Source organism: Lissotriton vulgaris, chromosome 12, assembly GCF_964263255.1.
Source record: "Lissotriton vulgaris chromosome 12, aLisVul1.2, whole genome shotgun sequence".
Classification (NCBI taxonomy): domain Eukaryota; kingdom Metazoa; phylum Chordata; class Amphibia; order Caudata; family Salamandridae; genus Lissotriton; species Lissotriton vulgaris.
Window position 1 is genome coordinate 148503983 of NC_141700.1, and position 24338 is coordinate 148528320.

Here is a 24338-nt window from a genome sequence, read left to right on the forward strand (position 1 = left end):
CGCCCTCCGTTCCAGAGTGTCCAGCCGGGCCAAAATGTCTGTAATCCTGTGCTCCGCGGTCACCACCGAGGGCTTCAGGTCCAGCAACAGTTGGTCATGATCCTTGACCCGATCCGCCAGCTTCGCGTGATCCGCACGTAGCAGCCCCAGGCCCGTGGCCACTTGGGCAATGTCGTTATGTAACGCCTCCTTGGTGGAGGTGATCGCCTCAAGGATGGCATCCAAGCGCCGGTTCAGCCGCTGTTCTTGGTCAAGCTCCGGGGAGGGACTCTCACTCAACCGGGTCGATGTCGCCGAGTCCCCTTCGCGGCTCCCGGGTGTCGGCCCTCCGATCGCCGCCATGTCAGGGCGCTGCGTCACAAGTCCGGCCACCCTGTCTGTGGGGCGCTCTCGTGGGCCCGTGCCGAGCACCGGGCACCAGGCAGCACAATGTCACCGCCAATGGTCTCAGGAGCAATGACCAGGCGGATGAGCTCCGGTCCGTCACCCCCACTAGTCCGGTGGGGGGAGGATGAGTCACGGGACGGCAGCCGACGAGGGCCCCGGGTCCCCTGGGTGAATCGGGCAGCGTCCCCCGGTCTCAAGGCTTCGCGCCGCCAATCCCAGTGCGTCGGGCAGTCGGGTGCAGGGTCCCTCTCTGCTTGGCGACAGCCGGACTCAGGGCTGTAGTTCGGGACCATCCGATTTCCTCGCCGCCATTTTCTTCACACCCTGGTCTACACCTCGGCCGCCTCTTCCTCGATCTCCTCGGGGCCAGCAGTCCCCCAGCAATCAACCGATTATGTCCAGATGTCCCCCTACACTTCAGAGGGCAGGAACGTCTTCTCCGGGTCGCCTGGGGTCCCGAAAAACAGGAGAATTAGCGGGAATCCGCGCGGAGCTACGAGCTCACGCCGCCATCCCGATCGGCGTCCAAGCCACGCCCCCATGTACTAATGGGTCTGTTCACAACATTCTGAATTGTAGTGGGTCACAATCCAATCTAACTCATCAATATTCATGAGGTATGTATAGTGTTGGTGCAGCAATAAACTCAAGACTGCAGGCAAGTTACCTCATCCTTTAATGAAACCTGGGTACAGTGCAGACATGCTCCACCTACGTTTTTAATCTAAATTGCCTTAGCATTTAATTATCTCATAGAATACATGCGTCTGCATTCTAAGAGTGACATCACCAAGAATGGTGACATCAACTAAGTATGATCGACACATCACATCTTTTCCTTTTACGTTGAACAACTAATATTTCCCCTGAATAAACTATGCAGCTAGCTAAAACTAAAACATTAATTAACACATGCATAGTATTACAGAATGTGAATATCAAACATTAGGTCAGACCATTAAATTGTTACCATAATATAAGTTTGGAGTTGTTCTCTTTGAGATCTTAGATTCCTAACCAATTAAATAATTCAGATACCCAGACACTTAATATTGTGGGCACATGTATTTTGAACCACCACATCTCTAGGTGAACTTGACCACTCATCTCTCATCCTTTCACCAGTTTATATCTTTCAGCTTCTCTCTACTTCATCCACACACTTCTTTTCCTCTTCACCCAACCAAGTTTACCTTCGCTTACCACTGCAATCTGAATCCAACAGACTATGTTCAACACACACTGACTGCTTCCTGCACTTTGCAATGCTGCTCGTGTGTCGAAAGCTCACCACTGAGCTTAGAGGATTTAAGAAACATTTCCCTAACCTGTAATGGTTTAGAAATGGCATTGCCACCTTTTCTAGTCCTTCCCCGTTTCTTTACACTTACCCATTCACTAACCTCCAAAAATGCACTCTTTGAACCATCTCCTGCCCCATGGGTTTGTTTATAACTTTCCTGTGCCTTACCAATATTTCCAATCACCACATATGGTTATCACTCTTTCAATCTAATCACTTGATGAGGACACTTAGAAATATCAAACCATTCCTTCCACAAACCGATTTCAAGCAGGTGGTCCAAGCGCTTGTCTTGCCGAGGCTTGACTACGGCAGCGCTACGCTCTGTGGCCTTCCCAAATACATCCTGGCTCCACTAAGGGCATCACTGAACGCTGCGGCTAGATTGGTGACTGGTACCAAACAAAATGAACACATATCCCCAGTCCTAAAATCTCTTAAATGGTGCCCTACGAAGTTCAAATTCAGTTAAATATTGCTGTTCTGGCGCCCAAAGCTCTGCATCTCAAAACTCCCAGGTACCTAGCGCAAAAGCTTGAATTATCCTGTGGTGGTAGAGCCTCAAGAAGCGCTAACACTTTCCTCCTGCAACAACTCATCCTTAGCAAAAAGAGAACTTGTCACCGAGCCTTCTCTGGCGCTCCCCCAAAGATCTGGACCTCTCTTACACTGGAAGTACGCAAAATCTCCTCAACTACTGCTTTCAAACTGGAAGCCAAAAGATTCCTAATGAATACATTCTTACCTTAATTGGGCTAGGTTCACCTGCTCGAAGCTATTGATCCTACATCCATTGTACCAACACTTGATGCTGCTATATACCTGTTTACTGTATTACTCTTGCTGTCTAATTTGCCTTGTAATTATGCGATTTTTCCTGTTTTTGTATTTTTACTTGATGTTGGCATTGCTTTTATGTCCTTCCTTCCACCCTTTTTGTAAAGCGCTCTGATATCCTTCGAGATCTTGTTCGCGCTATGTAAAACTTTATGAATAAAAATAAAATAAATAAACCTTGACCCTGACAAACAATCCAAGTTATAATTTGTCAATGGAACTTGTCCTCTAATGATAGTAAATACTTATACACTGTGACCGTACAAGTGATGCTGGACATTCATAACATTTTTCCTACCTCCATTCTCCAATCTTTCCTTCTACTTCTCGCCATCTGTAAAACACCTTCCATGACACTGTTAAATCTCTCCACTTCAGCGTTTCCTTCGGGATGTTAAACTGACGTGAATTTGGGCTGAATTCCATTGTGCATTAACATTGTTCTACTCCTTCTGCTTTAAATTGGGCACCGCTATTCATTATCATCTTCTTATTAAGTAAATCTTCTCTTAAGAAGTTCCCATCCATAAAACCACAGCACTTGCATCACAACACCGCACAAAATGTATTTTTGGATCTTGGAAGGACAATCCATAACAACCAAAATATAAATGCACTTTCCATCTTTATCCACAATCGGTCCTATGATATTTATACCTAACACATCCCAGGCCATCTCAGTATCAGGAACGGGACATAAAGGAGGCTTTAAGGTGATCTGTGACTTACCTACATTAGAACAATTAAAGGATTATCTCACCACCCTTTCAATTTCAGTATCCATTCCGGGCCACCAGCAAACATCCTTAACTCTTCTCATACTCTTGACAATACCAAGATGACCCTTGCCACATAATTGTACACACCTAGTCCTCAAATCCTTTGGTTGAATAATTCTAGAACCTCTCATCAACATTTCATTCATTCACCCCATAAGTTACACACATTTCTTTTTAATGAATCTTTCTCCAGCCACCCATTCATGGCTCCTAACTTGACCAGTTTAAGATCTTCATCAGACTAATTGGCTACACACCACGTCTTCTCGGTAATAGCGCCCCTCCCTGCAACACTCATCCATGCAACATTAAATTCATCCCATGAATCCTTAGCGACTTCAATTAATGGTAAAGGAAGTCTGCCTGATCTGTCTGAATAAGAGGAAACTGTCATTAAAATGGCCTCCTTCAGGGGGTCTTGCTGTGTGACCTGTGTAGGAGCACCTCACAACAAAACTCACACAACACCCGCAAAGCATGTCTGCCAAACCTTCCTCCTTCACAACCAATCAATTCAAGATTAAAGTACCATAGGGCTCCAAAATGGTGATGAAGTTGATGTGGCACACAGCAACCACTAACTGCAGGTAATCCAATGTGGGAATCAGCCCAGTATTCAGCTTCGTCAAGCTCGTTCCCAAACGCTTGTAGTGTTGGTGCAGCAGTGAATCCAAGACTGCAGGCAGGTTGTTTCATTCTTTATTGAATACTGGGCTCAGTGTAACCATGCTCCATTTAAGCTTCTGAGTCTACTCAGTCTTAACATTCAGTTACCTCACTCTAAATACAGGCGCTTACATTCTAAGAGGGACTTCACTAAGGAAAGTGACATCAAGTTTGAATGATGGCTCAACAGTATTTTGCAAAATGAGACTCAGGGTGATTGGATGGCATCACAGGGATGGTGGTCTCCATGGGTCAGCAGACAAACATGCCCATGTTTGCGTTTCAATAAAGTAAACTTTTTTCAGAATTCAACCCATGGCAGATACAGAAGCTGCATATAAAAAGAAAAGTTTATACTTTCTTTAAAATTTATTTGAGAGTTTGCAGTGGTCCATTGAACCACTGCCTGGTCCCCCAAAAACTTTAAAATACATCCGCTAAGGGAAAGTGGTCCCCAAAGGATTTCTTCTCTTTTGCGATTGTGCTACACACTCAACTCCGTGCCAAGAAATTGAAACATACCATAAGATGTTTTTGAATGGAAAGAATACTCTGAGCACGCACCTTCCAAATAGTGATTTGGTATGCTGTTCTAAGCCCATTTTATGATTCAGTAACATGTTACCAAATTGCAAAGTGTTTTAGTAAATCTAAAAATCATTTTGTAATGGCAAATCCTGTGATTTTGCCCTTACTGAGTAACAAATGGGCTGGAAAGGATCTTATCCATCTCCAAAAAGCTGCCACGTGTTTCTTGATTCTTCAATACCCTGGTTGCTTGTTCTCATCTAGTTGTTTGAGGTATGGTAGCATTATGGATTCCAGGCAGGACATGCACTTTGTCTCTTAATCATGCAAATCATCTATTGACAGATGTTGTATTCCAGAATAATGTAACAATATCAATGTAATACATGTGCATCACAAATAAAAATGTGGCCACAAATTGACTGCTTGAAGACGAAAGGCAATTCGCCTGCTTCTTACATTTATTTTTTGTGGCCTTCTTTCCATGTGTCTTTTGATAACCTCTTATTTCCTTTTTTCCCAGCCCGATCCCTCTAGGCTCTGTGATCGTGGTAGAAGGCAAGATAGAAAAAACTGAAGGGAAGAAGATCTTCCTCTCCTGTCAAGTCAAAAGTGCAGATGGCACCATCCTCCATAACGAGGCCAGTGGTAAGAAGGCAATCAAGTTGCTCCTCTTCGCTATTTGCAGACTTTGAGGGTACCCTGGCCTGGCTCTGAAAGCTGATTGCTGTTTCAGCATACACACTCCCCTTGTTTCTCTTCACTTCCAATATTTGGTGCGAGGATAGTAGGAAGAGTACACTTATTCACACATCGGTCCATGATACACTTAGTGCAGGTTATAAACTGCGATGAAGGATGGTTAGCACTGTTTGGAGCATTTCAAGAGGCTAGATGTATGTGTGTGTGTTCTGTACAAGGCAGAAATTCACATTTTGAGAGAGTCGCACTGCTTTTAGTGTAACAGGCCTTTCACCACTAATTGTACTTTTTGTGAATTGGTGTAAATCCGTTCAGTAGTTTTTGAGAAATGTAGGGTAAAAAATAATTGTATATTTAGACAGTTGGGTCCACAGGAATCTCGAGAAAGTCTTGCAGGAGCACCAATTTAAAAGTGGACCATTCAGATTGGCCCCAGGAGCTTTATTACCTTTGGGCCCCCTTGCTCCAGTGGGAGTCAGACTTCCTTGAGAGTGAGTGCTCTGATTGGCTTCCAGCAACATGAGAAAAATGTTGCTGACAGCCATTACAGGACCCGAAGATTTAGTCCCCTGTTCTGAACTGTTATCAAACAAAATAATAAAAGCGGGCAGGTTGCAAATACCCTGCCCCCCTAGGTTGCCATGGAGGGGACCCAGAGCGACCCCCTTTGGGTCCAAAATAAAAAAAAACAGCCCAGCAAAAAAATACAGCGATCGCGTGAGACTCTCGCGGGATCGAAAAAACAAAAACAAAATGAAGGCCCGCTTATCAACGCCTGAAGAATGAATTGCTGAGACAGAAGCTGTCTGGAGTTTGTCACCTTTGGCTCACATATATGTCCTATGTCAGCAGCAAGCAGTCTATGAGCGGCGATATACATATTCACGTATTTGAATGACCACTGTAACGTGTGATTTATGTCCATAGCGCTCCATTTTGCCAGTGTGATGCTGGTATTAAATGTCCTCCTTCTGAGAGGAAGCTCCTGGTAATACCACAAACACATCAGCAGTCTTTGCTGCTGCCCTGTCCCAGCTCAAGGTGTTCACGAAGTAGGGAATGGAGAGAGATAGACAGACTTGACTGAAGCTGGAGGGTGCCAGAAACGTGGCACGGCTGAGTTCAGGTAGTTAATTGACTGTAGTCTTTCTTTAACTCTTTATTCAGTTCATAAATCCAAACCTTAAAAGCACATGTATGTAAAACATTTTTAGAAAAAATAATTAAAGCAGGGAAATATTACAAATAACAAGTTAACATCAGAGAGCTTCACTCTACAATCAGTTCAGTTATTTTTGCGCATCTGCACTGCACATATTTACAACTTTTTGCATATGAAGATACAATGAATTGTCGAGGAACACACAGTATTTTAGTTAATTATGGAAGCTGGGATTAGAGCACTTGCTTTCGGCTTGTTGGTCAGACTTCTAGCTACATTCCACATCTTTACACTCAATATCACATTTAATCCTAGAATAAATGGCTTATTTGATGCTGCAAAATATTCACGGGTCCTTCGTTGTTGATTCATGGGTACATTTGCTTGTTCCGTTAACCTAATGCAGACGGGTGTTAAAAGGTGAAATCCAGAAAAGAGCAGCGCCCACTCCCTGAATTCCAGAGATACTTTGTGCCCTGAGTTCTCTCCAGTAAAGCACAAAACACATAAACTCACTAGTTATAGTTAGCAGAGCTACCTATAACTTGCACCTCCGCCATGCACTGCTTATGACCTCACATGTTACATACCTCATTACATGTTCTATGACATTATTTATGACATCACTCTTAACATCTCAAATGACATCACTGATGACATCATCCAATGAGTGTGCTAGTTTGTTTTATAGTTAGCATAGTGGCGGGCAAGTACCATATTACGTTTCTACCAAGTTTTGCACACCTGGTGTCCAGCTAATGGGTGTAACTGTTTACAAAATGCATGTGCTTGAAATGCATCATAGATGTGCAGTGTTAGGTACTGCTAGGGGAGCCTTAATGCCTCCACAGTCCCTGCCAGCTCCCTGAATCCAGTGGGAGCCGACATTGCTCATGCACGGAGGGAGGAGCAAAAAATGCTGCTCCCTGTGTGCGTGAGCAATCTTTTTATCTGTTGACAGTGGTAGCAGTTTTCCTGCTCTCGCCTGCTGGGAGCAAACTTACTGATTGCTGTCACTTGGTGGGAGCTGTCAAAGCTCCCGGCAAGCAACAGTAAACAACTTTTTCCGGAGAGTGGGCACCTCGGGATATAGGGATCCGGCCCTGGGTGGTGGTGGTCCTAGTGCCATTAATTGTTCCATGAGGGTGGGCCGGCGTCTCCCATCCTCCGTTCTTGCTGTGCCTGCCCCGGGAGTTGACGATCCCCGGGGTCAAAAACAGCCAGGGAGAGGGACCAATTTGTTGAGTGTTTTAATCATAAGCTGGAAGAATGACTGCTATTCTCTCAAATATAACTAGGCTTTCCTGTTTTCAGTTTCTATTTTTGGTAAATTCTGGGGGGGGGGGGGTTCTGTGTTTTCTTTTTTTTTTATTTCAATACCTTAAAAAAACAGTGGTTATCAGTGGTTACACATTTTCGTGCCATTAAAAACTACAGAAACAGTGTTTTTCTGTGTTTATGGAACTTTTTGCTTTTACTATTACTTTCTTTCTGCACTGATAGTGCATGGTATATAGACCATGTATGTACAGTGTAAATGAGGTCCAAATACATGTTTAAAAAACAAACATCATAGTATACCATGCAATGCTTCAGTGAGTCTTTGGTCGTGCACACTCACTCTTTCCTTCCCATGTAAACTTTTATCTGTGAAAAGGCCCTTGAGACCGGCCACGCCAAATTAGCAAGTATACCATTTTCTAACTCTGGCCACTGACATAGCTTTCCATGCCAATACTGGTGCACCTGAAGATTGTGATTCTCTGCGACAGGTTCTGCGATATATACGTTGAACTGGGTGCATATGCACCCAGAGTTATTGAAGATGTAAAAAATGATGAGTTACAATGGGGTACACCCTAAGAACTCTCTGACCCGGGTCAGTAAAGGTAGTTACAATAGCAATGGTCAGAGTCTATCGATTCACTGGAACATCAAATGTTAAACAAGCAATTAATCAGGTATGGAACAAAAAATTGTTATACCCAAAGTGTGCTACAATATTTATTCATTACTTTAGCACAATATTAATCGAGTACCCAGCTCAAATCAATGGGTACCTAGATTTAAGAAGTATCAATACATTCAAACATCAAAAATACATCATTCAATTACGTCATTGAATCATATATATGCCTGTGGGCATTGCTCTCATATAGATATAACACTTTAGAGCTTCATATGGAGGAAAGAAACAAACATTTTTCACCAAATATTGACATTTGCGACGCGCTCAAAGTGATAGAAATAGGGAAACAGTTAAGTGGGATAGGTGTGATGGGAAAAACGTGAGGACTGGGTAAAGGTGGTTGTGACTTTGAAACAATCACAGTGGTATAAAATAGGGCCTTTACAGTCTGTAGTTCGATCTGTAGTTCCAATATGCTCATATACATAGGATCCGTTTTACTCCGTTAATTTTTCCTATGATTAGAGAGTGGATGTAATCTGGTCTACGTTTCGACCCCCTGGTTAAAGGGTAGATTTTGTCCTCATGCTGGGGTCTTCTTCAGGACAAGGAGGAACAGGAGCGCCTATGGATAGTAATTCTTAATGAGTGTATCATGTTGTAAAGGGACTTAAAAGCACACTAAAGGAACATATCAAGGTTGAAGATTGCTTACTTTATCAGAGGCCCTTAGGTGGCCATTGTGGTGGGACCGTCAAGCAATACGTGAAACATAACATCACTAAAAATGAGCGAGCGGCCCTTGAAGAACTCAAGGAGAACAAAACATTGGTTATTAAGCCAGCCGACAAGGGGGGAGCAGTAGTCATCATGGATGTCGATGACTACAGACAAGAAATTCACTCCCAATTATGTGATGGGGCTAGCTATCGGCCGATAGCCATGAATCCCACAATGGAGATCCGGCGTCAAATTCAATTGTTGACTGAAAAAGCTAAGGATGTTGGTTTTCTGACTGAAAAAGAATATGCCTTTTTAAATGTGGATCAACCCCGCACCCCTACCATCTATGTGCTACCAAAGGTTCACAAAAACCCTACCAAACCACCGGGAAGACCGATCATTTCAGGGTGTGGATCCCTCCTGGAACCACTCTGTAAATATGTAGACATTTTTTTGAAACCCTTGGCGGAGGCAACCCCCACCTATTTGAGGGATACAATGCAGGTCATCAACCTTATGGATCAACGACCCTTTGATAGGAACACCCAACTCCTTGTAACAATGGACATCGTGTCACTCTACACGAGTATCCCACAGATACCAGCATTAACAACTATACGAAGAGCATTGTCTACTAGGCCACAACCAGCGGAGGTACCTACAGAATTTTTGATTGATCTTTTGGAGATCGCAATGACCAAAAACTTTTTTATATTCCAGGACAAGTATTTCATGCAATGCAAGGGAGTGGCGATGGGGGCAGCATTCGCCCCGGACCTAGCAATTATATACATGAGTGATTTTGAGCAGAACCATATTCTCTCACCCCATAATCCGTTTGCCAACAAAATCATGGAATATCGTAGATACATCGATGACATCTTGATGATCTGGAGTGGACAGGAGGAAGACCTTGATGAATTCATCTGATGGTTGAATACACAATCACAAGATATCCAATTCACCAGTAGTAACAGCAACCACTCTATTGATTTCTTGGACATTAGTATTAAGGAACAGGAAGGACTACTGTATACCACACTTTATAGGAAGCAGTCAGAACGTAACACATTACTAAGATACTCAAGCCATCATACCAGGGCTTTAAGAGACAACCTTCCCTTCGGACAGTTCCTCCGTATCCAGAGGAACTGTACCTTGAAGGATGACTACTTTGCTGAGTCTGATGAACTTATCTCTCGATTAATGGATAGAGGATATCCCAAGAGACTGGTCAAGAGAGCCCGCAAGAGAGCTTGGTTCAGTGATAGAGCAACCCTATTGATACCCAAAGACCGTGCACCACCTGAAGACAAGATGATCTGTGTCACTACATACTGTAGTAAGAGTAATGAGATTCGCAAAATAATCAATAAACATTGGCACATTGTAGCAGAGACAATAGAAACACCGGACCCTCCGATGCATGCATTCAAAAGAGCAAAAAGCATCCGGGACTACGTTGTCCGTTCATTGCTTGACACCCCTCCGGTACCAAGTATACAAACCATGTGGAATCTCCCCATTGTAGTGGGCAACTACAAGTGCACCAAATGTAAAGCCTGCGCTATGTGTATAGAAACTAAGGCGATTACGCACAATAATCTAACTACCAATCTGAAGACACTGACCAACTGCAACAGCCAGGGAGTGATTTATGCCATTTTCTGCCCATGTGGGCACATTTACATAGGACAGACTAAACAAAAGGTAAAAAAACGGATACTACAACACTGCAGTAGGATAAGGTGTCAAACTACAGGAGCACCCTTAGTGGAACATTTTATGACAATGGCACACACACCTGAATCTCTCAAATGGGTTGTCATTGAGAAGATCACACTTGGGGCCCGGGGTGGTGACCTGGATTCAATCCTGAATTTACGTGAATGCAAGTGGATGCAGTCCTTTGACTCTGTCCAAAATGGCCTTAATGAACAGAGTGGCAGAGTGGGCTAAAGAACGGTGATGGATTAAACCCAGATCTGTTGACTGGGTGTGAGTGTTTGATTGGTTCAGATGCTCCATCCATCACCACCCCCTTTTGTACCGCTTAATGAACAGGATGCCACTTTTTCACAAATGGCACTACTCAGCTGAAAGGTATAATACATGCAGGGATGTGGAAATAACTTTGTTTACTTGTTCTCATACTTGGGTTCCCTACTTGTAGGAGCTTAAGTTACCGCTTAACTTTTGCGATAGAGACACACTGTATAATGTTACCTGTTATTTCTTGCTTAAGACTGTTACTGTACAAAGTATATGGTATGACCACTCCTACAAGCATTTGATTTTATGCATTTAACGAGGTGATGCTTCACTTTTTCATGTTTCTTACCTAAGACAACTACTGTACAACTCCTATAAGAATCTGTCCACTGAGGCACATGCATCCCAACGTGGTGATGCCTTGCTTCACTCCAGTAAACAGTAATCAGGAATCTCTTTGTGTCAATACACCCTAAATACTCTATGTACCGTTTTAGCATAACTATTCCAAACCAGCAACTGACACTCTGTCCAGTAAAGTCGACACTAATCCCTTCCAACAGTCCCTAACACAATCAGCGAGCAGCGGAGGTTTCCACACGCTCCCTAACGGTAATGCCCTCTGATTGGTTGGACGCAGACGAGCCCCTAGGAAGTATCCGGCGGCTGCACCTCGCGGCTGATCACACACGGCCCTTCGAGCGAGGATGAAGCATCGTGTAGGAACCAACGTCTGTCAAATCTAACGGTGAGCTATTCCAGGACCCGGGTTGTACAATCAACCCTCGCCGTTGTAACAGTGTTCACGGAGACACCACTCGGTCTGCATTTTTCACGATTACATGACCGCGGCGGTCGTAACTTTGCCTCCCATTGTTTATTTCATGACCAACGCTGTTTGTCAGCGCTTATATGCACAACCTATGGGGTTCCCCATTGATGTTTTAAAAATGGGCTAACATTGTATATTTACCACCATTGGCATAACATTGTGCATCCCAATTACCTAGGCACTTGCCATTAATACCTGGCTACTTTTCCTTTCATTCCCCTCTAGAACCGCGTGGGGTGCGTGAATCATTACCGCACAAACGTTGGTCTAGTTGTGACCATTGAAAGAGAAGAAGCAACCGTTTGGATGGAAGGCTTTCTATCCCAGTAAGTACCCCTTTAGGATCTTTAGATAATTAACGCGTATACACGCCAAAACAATCTCTGTTAGTAATTAACCCTTTCGATGCTCATGACGAGCTCAGCTCGTCATGATGCACAGTTGAGCTGTGCTGATGACGAGCTGAGCTCGTCATGAAAGAATGGAAATAATCAAAAGTCAGCACCGGAGGGGAAAACGCCTAGCAGCCAAGGTGTTAATACTCCCCTTTCAGATGATTGCGGGATCACGCATTTTCCGGCGTATAAGACGACCCGGCGTATAAGACGACCCCCTACTTTGCTTGATAAAATTTAGGTTTTGTGCTATACTCGCCGTATAAGACGACCCCCACTTCCAGCGCAGTCCAACGCAGTCCTGCATAGCCATTCCGAGAATGTACCGGTATTTTGAACTTACCGTATTAGTGATTCTAGTCCTCCTCCCTGTGGGTGAGCAGTAAGGCTTTATCAGTGGACAGTGTTACCTATGGTAAGCGTTTATTTTACAAACTCAAAGACTGAACTCAAACAAATTGGTTGTATAAACAATCTTGCTTTACTCGCAATATTTTTTTTTAGAACCATATGAAAAACTGTCACTTCTGAATATACCTGTTTGTCATGAAACATGTACGGTACAGTAAACATAAATTAGTGCATGAAACAGTGCAAGTGGATTAAACTTTCCATAACTTTTCATAAATCCAAGCGATTTCTACAGGATTTACAACGTTCCCTTTAAAAGCCTTCAAAATCCTCCTCTTCGTCATCTGATCTCATAAGTAAGTCAATGAGATCTTGTGGTACATCTGTAAGGCAGTCATCGTATGGATCTGGTACCAATTCCGTATCAGATGATGTGGTCTCTTCTTCGGCATCCTCTTCACCTTGCCACAAATAGTCGTCCTCCATACCATCTAATGAATTTGATATGCCACACTTCTTGAAAGACTTTATTACAGTTTCTGCATCAATGTCGTTCCAGGCCTTTATAACAAAGGTGCACAAAACATCCAACTGTGGAGCACGCATGTTTCCTCCTTTTGTGAATGTTTTTTCACCGCTAACCATCCACTCATTCCACTGTTCTCGGATGCGATCTTTAAATGGCTTGTTTAGGCACACATCCAGTGGCTGCACCAACGATGTCAATCCTCCAGGTATAACTGCAGCATCTGTTTTTAGTCTTGCCAGCCTTTGCTTGGTGCTTGGAGTTAAATGAGCCCTGAACATATCCCACACTAGTAGACTACGTCTTTGTAGAAGTCCACCTGGTCGCCTGCTCCATACATTATCAAGCCATAGCTTTACCCCTTCTTCATCCATCCATCCTTTCTCATTCACATGCACAAAACAACCAACAGGAAACTTGAGTTTCGGCATTGTTTTTCTTTTGAAAATAACCATTGGTCTCAGCTTTGCACCATCAGCTGTGCATGCTAGTACCACTGTGAAACTGGACTTCTCATGTCCTGTTGTTTTTATTAAAATTGTCTTTTCACCTTTTTGATGGACAGTTTTGTTGGCAATCATATTGAAATTCATTGGAGTTTCATCCATATTTCCGATGCTACTTAGCGCATTGCCATGTTCATTGCGCAGCCTAATAACGTAGCGATGGAAGCTATGCATTTTGGCATCAAGATCCGCAGGTAATTTTTGGGCAATTTTTGTCTTTTGCCGCAATACCAGATTATGCCTTCCCAAGAATCTGGTACACCAGGATACAGTGGCCTTAAATCTGTTGCAGAGATCTGGGTTAGATTTGGCCCACTGAAGTGCAACCAATCGGATTTTATTTCGGGTCACGACATAACCGCTTTGCCGATGCTCGGCCACCACGTCTGCTACATGCTTTTCGAGTTCTAGCCAGTGTGGGGTGCCTCTTCCTAATGCACACTTACCCCTTGGCATACTCCGTAATGCTTTCTCATTTGCTCTCCAGGCCCGAACCATCTTTTCTGTCACTCCATATTGTCTTGCAGCAGCACAGTTATTATGTTCCGTGGCAAAATCCACAACTTTAAGTTTGTAACTGGCTTCATATTTCCTTCTTCTTGCCACTGCTGGAGCCTTGCTGGGTTCTTGACTGCCAGCCATTTGCACTGGATGTACCGGTACTGCTGGAGCCTTGCCGGGTTCTTCACTGTCTGCCATTTGCACTAGATGTGCTGCTGGAGCCTTGCCGGGTTCTTGACTGTCACCCATTTGCACTGGATGTACTGGTGCTGTACAGTATGAACAGGTGCAGAAACTGTCTTCAACACCACATGTACGGTACGGCAAATACGGTATCTGCTCACCAGACTGCCTTTCCTCTTCGCAACAACCAGCCAATCACGGCAAGTGCTCTACTGCCTTCGGGAACATTCTACAGTCCCCTTTCTATGCCCACGCCCATGTCAAGGAGAGAGGAGCGCGTGCCAAACGTGTCAACACACCGGGCGCTGCTGTCTTCGGCGCTGGCTGCCCGTTACCATATACCGTATTTCTGACGTCCTGCTGCCTCGTCCTGCTGCCTCGTCTGCCTGGGGATGTGCAAGCGGTTGGAGGCGCGTGTACAGCGGCAGCGGCAGTCGAGGTAAGACTCATGGTGCCATTTGCTCGCTTGTGAAGCAGTTTGACACCTTCGAGTGAAGTCCTCGCTATGAAAAACACGCTCGCTTTCGATACTTGCACAGTTCATAGCGCGGGGCCTGGGTGTGGACGTTGCCAGGGCCGGTGGCTGTATTTTTTAACATAAGGTGTGTTGTTTCTTGTTACATACGGTATTTCCTATTGTGAAGCGGTCTGACACCTTCGAGTGAAGTCCTCGCTATGAAAAAAAACGCTCGCTTTCGATACTTGCACAATTCATGGCGCGGGGGCTGGGTGTGGACGTTGCCAGTGCCGGTGGCTGTATTTTTTAACATAAGGTGTGTTGTTTCTTGTTATTTCCTATTGTGAAGCGGTCTGACACCTTCGAGTGAAGTCCTCACTATGAAAAAGCGCATGAAAACATACCATAAAATTTGGTACCCGGCGTATAAGACGACCCCCGACTTTCCAGAAAATTTTACGGGGTTAAAAAGTCGTCTTATACGCCGGAAAATACGGTACTTGAAAAGAAAGGAACCCTTGACGGTCCCACCACAATGGCCACCTAAGGGCCTCTGATAAAGTAAGCAATCTTCAACCTTGACATGTTCCTTTAGTGTGCTTTTAAGTCCCTTTACAACATGATACACTCATTAAGAATTACTATCCATAGGCGCTCCTGTTCCTCCTTGTCCTGAAGAAGACCCCAGCATGAGGACAAAATCTACCCTTTAACCAGGGGGTCGAAACGTAGACCAGATTACATCCACTCTCTAATCATAGGACTAATTAACGGAGTAAAACGGATCCTATGTATATGAGCATATTGGAACTACAGATCGAACTACAGACTGTAAAGGGCCTATTTTATACCACTGTGATTGTTTCAAAGTCACAACCACCTTTACCCAGTCCTCACGTTTTTCCCATCACACCTATCCCACTTAACTCTTTCCCTATTTCTATCACTTTGAGCGCGTCGCAAATGTCAATATTTGGTGAAAAATGTTTGTTTCTTTCCTCCATATGAAGCTCTAAAGTGTTATATCTATATGAGAGCAATGCCCACAGGCATATATATGATTCAATGACGTAATTGAATGATGTATTTTTGATGTTTGAATGTATTGATACTTCTGAAATCTAGGTGCCCATTGATTTGAGCTGGGTACACGATTAATATTGTGCTAAAGTAATGAATAAATATTGTAGCACACTTTGGGTGTAACATTTTTTTGTTCCATACCTGATTAATTGCTTGTTTAACATTTGATGTTCCAGTGAATCGATAGACTCTGACCATTGCTATTGTAACTACCTTTACTGACCCGGGTCAGAGAGTTCTTAGGGTGTACCCCATTGTAACTCATCACTCTATGTGCAAGAGCTGTCTTGCGAGGGTTTTTTTCATATTTAATTTTTGCATTCATGCATTTTTGTTTAGATTGAGGGCTATATCATGTTTGAGTCTGAAACCCTCTCTTATAGTGAAGACCATATCAGAGACCTTATTGGGGGTGACACTGGGTCTGCTTTCCTTTCAACAAATACCACCACTGTTGATTTCTCGCTCAACGAGAAAATCAACTAATTAGAACGGCTAGAAAAGAAGCTTGTGCGTACCAAACTATATGGCCATCTCCTCACAGGGTACCTCAGAGCGAATGTAATACCAACAGGCCTACAGGTTCGTAATGAACCAGCAATATTTGTGGACAATCCGAAATTTAAAGAGGGGTTCAGCTTTGTAGCGAATAACTGTTCTCGCCACTGGATGGTGCTAGGGGTAGAGACAGCACGGGACCAGGTTGAACAGTTAACCAAAGAAATCACTGACCTAAGAGCTGAAATAACGAGCCATTCAGCCTTTGCAAGTGCCAAGGAAACACTTGAGAGATTGAACAAAACTCTCAAGGACTTTGACGTTGAATCACAAAACAAGAAACTTGAAAAATTGGCGAAAGATATTCAATATTATAATAAGAAAAAAACATATCCATACTTGGCTGAAGACTACTTCAAGCAAGACAATCAGGGCCGCTTTTTCAATAGGGGAAGAGGAGGATATAGAGGTGGCCAACGTGGGGGCAGAAGGTATACGAATTTCACAGATTCTTCCTACAGTGGAAGTAGTGACAACGAGGTAGCAGGAACCAGTGGGAACTATCAGAATCAAGACCAGTGGTATCAACCGCCCCAGGACCCACAGAGCAGGCAACAACAGCCTTTTTTAGAGGACAGCTCTTGGAGGCCCCCCCGTGGGAGAGGAGGCGGATGGAACAGACGCCCGACCAGAGGCCAAAATCCCGAAAACCCTCGGAATTGGGACGATTCGAGACAACAGGGATACAGCAACAAGCAGGTGAGATTCCAGCAGGACAACCACGGAGAGATAAACACCAGGAGAAAAACCTACCGTTGGTGATTAAAGAGAATCCTATCATGAATCTGTCCAACCAAACACTGTCAGAAGACCAGATGAAGATCCTAAGTAAAGGCTTATCATTCGTCCCCACATCCCATGCGAATTTGTTCAACCTCAAAACTGAGCGAACAAAATTCTTTCGCAAGATAAGACTTAAAAGCTTCTTCATGCATAAAACTCCCTTCGCTAATAGATCATTCACCGACCTAAGACCACCCTCTACCTTCACTCCTCACACTGCAATGACCGATCATCGGATCTTGACCTATGAGAGTCTGGTACTCAGGGATGTGCTCAAGACTTGCACTACTAAGCAATACGTGAAACATAACATCACTAGAAAATGAGTGAGCGGCCCTTGAAGAACTCAAGGAAAACAAAACATTGGTTATTAAGCCAGCCGACAAGGGGGGAGCAGTAGTCATCATGGATGTCGATGACTACAGACAAGAAATTCACTCCCAATTATGTGATGGGGCTAGCTATCGGCCGATAGCCATGAATCCCACAATGGAGATCCGGCGTCAAATTCAATTGTTGACTGAAAAAGCTAAGGATGTTGGTTTTCTGACTGAAAAAGAATATGCCTTTTTAAATGTGGATCAACCCCGCACCCCTACCATCTATGTGCTACCAAAGGTTCACAAAAACCCTACCAAACCACCGGGAAGACCGATCATTTCAGGGTGTGGATCCCTCCTGGAACCACTCTGTAAATATGTAGACATTTTTTTGAAACCCTTGGCGGAGGCAACCCCCACCTATTTGAGGGATACAATGCAGGTCATCAACCTTATGGATCAACGACCCTTTGATAGGAACACCCAACCAGTGGTGTGGAATTTAGTAAAATATCTACTTGTCCATGGGGCAAGTTGCTTCATGAATCTACTTGTCCTGTAACAAAATCCACTTGTTCCTCTGTTGCCATGTAGAGCCAGCAACACATTATGGCACCAATCTCAATTTATAAGAGCTCTCATATAGCCTCTCCGATTATGCAGGGCTCATACCATAGTAGTGTTTGAATACTAGCATTCCCTTTATATTGCCATGTTTCCGCAGATCTACATACTGGGACTGAAGGTAGTGGCAAGCAATAGATCCAGGGTTGGAATGTCCTTTTGAGTTTATGCAAACCTACTAACTTGCATGTTTTAGGGTTTTCAACAACTCTTCTCTAATATTTTCCCATACTGAGAAATGTTGGAAATTTACTCCTGACAATGGCAGAGGTAAACCTTTTTTCAGAGTTGGGAAAAAAGTGGTTGGAGGGAAAATGAAGTTGCAAACACTCAGGTTTTTGCCTTAGCAAATCTATACATGCATATTTGCTCATGCTAAAATGCAGTTCACAAATATTTTCTAGGAGTACAATTTCTTGCCCTACTTCTGTAAATTCTTGTGAAGTAACGAAAGACATAGCTGCACTTAATTCAAGGGTGCTCTTTTGAGACTTTCTTTAATAATTGGGCCCCTAATTTGGTCTGGTGTTAACCATGACCGTTTGTGTTTATCAAAATTCTCTCTCTGTATCGGCTGGCTTCACTGTGGTGACAGCATTCTTTCTTTTACAAGGAGCATATCAGCACACAGAGTAGTTTTGTTCAGTGCCAATAACTAATATGGCAGTGTGTGCTTTTTTGAGAACAAAAACTATTTTTTGCTTTTGCCAATGTTTGTTATAATTGTGAGGGCCTGGAAGCTATCACATCAATAAGGTTTTACAAAAACCATGCCAAAACAAGTCACACATTGCCAAAACTAAAAGGCCGACCACCAATTTCAGACCTACTGGCTTTGCCAATGCTGATTTACTTTTGTTTCCCATAACCTTATTGAAACTGGTTACACTGATTTTGCAATATGAATTTTTGGGGGAAATACTAGCATGCATCAACACATTTTGCTAAATGATTCTGCAAAGAAAGGGTACCTGAAATTTTACAGCAGTTTAGCTAAATATTTTTTCCCCTACTTTCATTTTTTTAGGAACATTTTATATTGAAAGCAAAGAATCATTAATGTTGCTTTCAAGCTTCTGCTAATATGCGCATCTAATCAGAGCATTATGCATAGCCTCATATTGCTAAACTTTGAAACCGTGTGTACACATTTTTATTATACTAGAATCACTGTCAGTAGTGCAGTAAGAACTTACATTTACTTAGAGCGCTCACCCTAATATTAAAGGCTTTCAATTAATGAACCATAAATAAAAGTTTGAACAGCATTAACATATGCACACAAACATTAACCTAACTGCAGGCAGTGCCCTTCCCTGACTCTTAATGTGGTACTGCAAACTGGCAGCCAAAGGGTTTGTGCTGTAAGAGGTTGGACCTACTTGTCCCAAGGACAAAATACACATTAAAACTTGTTGCCCTTGACCCCAAACAATATGTCCTGGGCGTCGGGCTATAGGAATTCCACATCCCTGCCCAACTGTTTGTAACAATGGACATCGTGTCACTCTACACGAGTATCCCTTAGATACCAGCATTAACAACTATACGAAGAGCATTGTCTACTAGGCCACAACCAGCGGAGGTACCTACAGAATTTTTGATTGATCTTTTGGAGATCGCAATGACCAAAAACTTTTTTATATTCCAGGACAAGTATTTCATGCAATGCAAGGGAGTGGCGATGGGGGCAGCATTCGCCCCGGACCTAGCAATTATATACATGAGTGATTTTGAGCAGAACCATATTCTCTCACCCCATAATCCGTTTGCCAACAAAATCATGGAATATCATAGATACATCGATGACATCTTGATGATCTGGAGTGGACAGGAGGAAGACCTTGATGAATTCATCCGATGGTTGAATACACAATCACAAGATATCCAATTCACCAGTAGTAACAGCAACCACTCTATTGATTTCTTGGACATTAGTATTAAGGAACAGGAAGGACTACTGTATACCACACTTTATAGGAAGCAGTCAGAACGTAACACATTACTAAGATACTCAAGCCATCATACCAGGGCTTTAAGAGACAGCCTTCCCTTCGGACAGTTCCTCCGTATCCAGAGGAACTGTACCTTGAAGGATGACTACTTTGCTGAGTCTGATGAACTTATCTCTCGATTAATGGATAGAGGATATCCCAAGAGACTGGTCAAGAGAGCCCGCAAGAGAGCTTGGTTCAGTGATAGAGCAACCCTATTGATACCCAAAGACCGTGCACCACCTGAAGACAAGATGATCTGTGTCACTACATACTGTAGTAAGAGTAATGAGATTCGCAAAATAATCAATAAACATTGGCACATTGTAGCAGAGACAATAGAAACACCGGACCCTCCGATGCATGCATTCAAAAGAGCAAAAAGCATCCGGGACTACGTTGTCCGTTCATTGCTTGACACCCCTCCGGTACCAAGTATACAAACCATGTGGAATCTCCCCATTGTAGTGGGCAACTACAAGTGCACCAAATGTAAAGCCTGCGCTATGTGTATAGAAACTAAGGCGATTACGCACAATAATCTAACTACCAATCTGAAGACACTGACCAACTGCAACAGCCAGGGAGTGATTTATGCCATTTTCTGCCCATGTGGGCACATTTACATAGGACAGACTAAACAAAAGGTAAAAAAACGGATACTACAACACTGCAGTAGGATAAGGTGTCAAACTACAGGAGAACCCTTAGTGGAACATTTTATGACAATGGCACACACACCTGAATCTCTCAAATGGGTTGTCATTGAGAAGATCACACTTGGGGCCCGGGGTGGTGACCTGGATTCAATCCTGAATTTACGTGAATGCAAGTGGATGCAGTCCTTTGACTCTGTCCAAAATGGCCTTAATGAACAGGATGCCACTTTTTCACAAATGGCACTACTCAGCTGAAAGGTATAATACATGCAGGGATGTGGAAATAACTTTGTTTACTTGTTCTCATACTTGGGTTCCCTACTTGTAGGAGCTTAAGTTACCGCTTAACTTTTGCGATAGAGACACACTGTATAATGTTACCTGTTATTTCTTGCTTAAGACTGTTACTGTACAAAGTATATGGTATGACCACTCCTACAAGCATTTGATTTTATGCATTTAACGAGGTGATGCTTCACTTTTTCATGTTTCTTACCTAAGACAACTACTGTACAACTCCTATAAGAATCTGTCCACTGAGGCACATGCATCCCAACGTGGTGATGCCTTGCTTCACTCCAGTAAACAGTAATCAGGAATCTCTTTGTGTCAATACACCCTAAATACTCTCTGTACCGTTTTAGCATAACTATTCCAAACCAGCAACTGACACTCTGTCCAGTAAAGTCGACACTAATCCCTTCCGACAGTCCCTAACACAATCAGCGAGCAGCGGAGGTTTCCACACGCTCCCTAACAGTAATGCCCTCTGATTGGTTGGACGCAGACGAGCCCCTAGGAAGTATCCGGCGGCTGCACCTCGCGGCTGATCACACACGGCCCTTCGAGCGAGGATGAAGCATCGTGTAGGAACCAACGTCTGTCAAATCTAACGGTGAGCTATTCCAGGACCCGGGTTGTACAATCAACCCTCGCCGTTGTAACAGTGTTCACGGAGACACCACTCGGTCTCCATTTTTCACGATTACATGACCGCGGCGGTCGTAACTTTGCCTCCCATTGTTTATTTCATGACCAACACTGTTTGTCAGCGCTTATATGCACAACCTATGGGGTTCCCCATTGATTTTTTAAAAATGGGCTAAAATTGTATATTTACCACCATTGGCATAACATTGTGCATCCCAATTACCTAGGCACTTGCCATTAATACCTGGCTACTTTTCCTTTCATTCCCCTCTAGAACCGCGTGGGGTGCGTGAATCATTACCGCACAAACGTCGGTCTAGTTGTGACCATTGAAAGAGAAGAAACAACCGTTTGGATGGAAGGCTTTCTATCCCAGTAAGTACCCCTTTAGGATCTTTAGATAATTAACGCGTATACACGCCAAAACAATCTCTGTTAGTAATTAACCCTTTCGATGCTCATGACTAGCTCAGCTCGTCATGATGCACAGTTGAGCTGTGCTGATGACGAGCTGAGCTCGTCATGAAAGAATGGAAATAATCAAAAGTCAGCACCGGAGGGGAAAACGCCTAGCAGCCAAGGTGTTAATACTCCCCTTTCAGATGATTGCGGGATCACGTATTTTCCGGCGTATAAGATGACCCGGCGTATAAGACGACCCCCTACTTTGCTTGATAAAATTTAGGTTTTGTGCTATACTCGCCGTATAAGACGACCCCCACTTCCAGCGCAGTCCAACGCAGTCCTGCATAGCCATTCCGAGAATGTACCGGTATTTTGAACTTACCGTATTAGTGATTCTAGTCCTCCTCCCTGTGGGTGAGCAGTAAGGCTTTATCAGTGGACAGTGTTACCTATGGTAAGCGTTTATTTTACAAACTCAAAGACTGAACTCAAACAAATTGGTTGTATAAACAATCTTGCTTTACTCGCAATATTTTTAATTAGAACCATATGAAAAACTTTCACTTCTGAATTTACCTGTTTGTCATGAAACATGTACGGTACAGTAAACATAAATTAGTGCATGAAACAGTGCAAGTGGATTAAACTTTCCATAACTTTTCATAAATCCAAGCGATTTCTACAGGATTTACAACGTTCCCTTTAAAAGCCTTCAAAATCCTCCTCTTCGTCATCTGATCTCATAAGTAAGTCAATGAGATCTTGTGGTACATCTGTAAGGCAGTCATCGTATGGATCTGGTACCAATTCCGTATCAGATGATGTGGTCTCTTCTTCGGCATCCTCTTCACCTTGCCACAAATAGTCGTCCTCCATACCATCTAATGAATTTGATATGCCACACTTCTTGAAAGACTTTATTACAGTTTCTGCATCAATGTCGTTCCAGGCCTTTATAACAAAGGTGCACAAAACATCCAACTGTGGAGCACGCATGTTTCCTCCTTTTGTGAATGTTTTTTCACCGCTAACCATCCACTCATTCCACTGTTCTCGGATGCGATCTTTAAATGGCTTGTTTAGGCACACATCCAGTGGCTGCACCAACGATGTCAATCCTCCAGGTATAACTGCAGCATCTGTTTTTAGTCTTGCCAGCCTTTGCTTGGTGCTTGGAGTTAAATGAGCCCTGAACATATCCCACACCAGTAGACTACGTCTTTGTAGAAGTCCACCTGGTTGCCTGCTCCATACATTATCAAGCCATAGCTTTACCCCTTCTTCATCCATCCATCCTTTCTCATTCACATGCACAAAACAACCAACAGGAAACTTGAGTTTCGGCATTGTTTTTCTTTTGAAAATAACCATTGGTCTCAGCTTTGCGCCATCAGCTGTGCATGCTAGTACCACTGTGAAACTGGACTTCTCATGTCCTGTTGTTTTTATTAAAATTGTCTTTTCACCTTTTTGATGGACAGTTTTGTTGGCAATCATATCGAAATTCATTGGAGTTTCATCCATATTTCCGATGCTACTTAGCGCATAGCCATGTTCATTGCGCAGCCTAATAACGTAGCGATGGAAGCTATGCATTTTGGCATCAAGATCCGCAGGTAATTTTTGGGCAATTTTTGTCTTTTGCCGCAATACCAGATTGTGCCTTCCCAAGAATCTGGTACACCAGGATACAGTGGCCTTAAATCTGTTGCAGAGATCTGGGTTAGATTTGGCCCACTGAAGTGCAACCAATCGGATTTTATTTCGGGTCACGACATAACCGCTTTGCCGATGCTCGGCCACCATGTCTGCTACATGCTTTTCGAGTTCTAGCCAATGTGGGGTGCCTCTTCTTAATGCACACTTACCCCTTGGCATACTCCGTAATGCTTTCTCATTTGCTCTCCAGGCCCGAACCATCTTTTCTGTCACTCCATATTGTCTTGCAGCAGCACAGTTATTATGTTCCGTGGCAAAATCCACAACTTTAAGTTTGTAACTGGCTTCATATTTCCTTCTTCTTGCCACTGCTGGAGCCTTGCTGGGTTCTTGACTGCCAGCCATTTGCACTGGATGTACCGGTACTGCTGGAGCCTTGCCGGGTTCTTCACTGTCTGCCATTTGCACTAGATGTGCTGCTGGAGCCTTGCCGGGTTCTTGACTGTCACCCATTTGCACTGGATGTACTGGTGCTGTACAGTATGAACAGGTGCAGAAACTGTCTTCAACACCACATGTACAGT

At 43.6% G+C, this 24338-nt stretch overlaps 1 protein-coding gene across 1 annotated transcript in view; it reads left to right on the forward strand.

Moving 5' to 3' along the window:
* LOC147673716 (acyl-coenzyme A thioesterase THEM4-like) overlaps positions 1 to 24338 on the forward strand; it is a 135349-nt gene that overhangs the window by 96492 nt on the left and 14519 nt on the right. The window contains exon 5 of the mRNA XM_086947635.1: positions 5024 to 5148. Within this exon, the coding sequence (XP_086803761.1) occupies positions 5024 to 5148 (125 nt within the window). The remainder of the gene's footprint in view (positions 1 to 5023; positions 5149 to 24338) is intronic.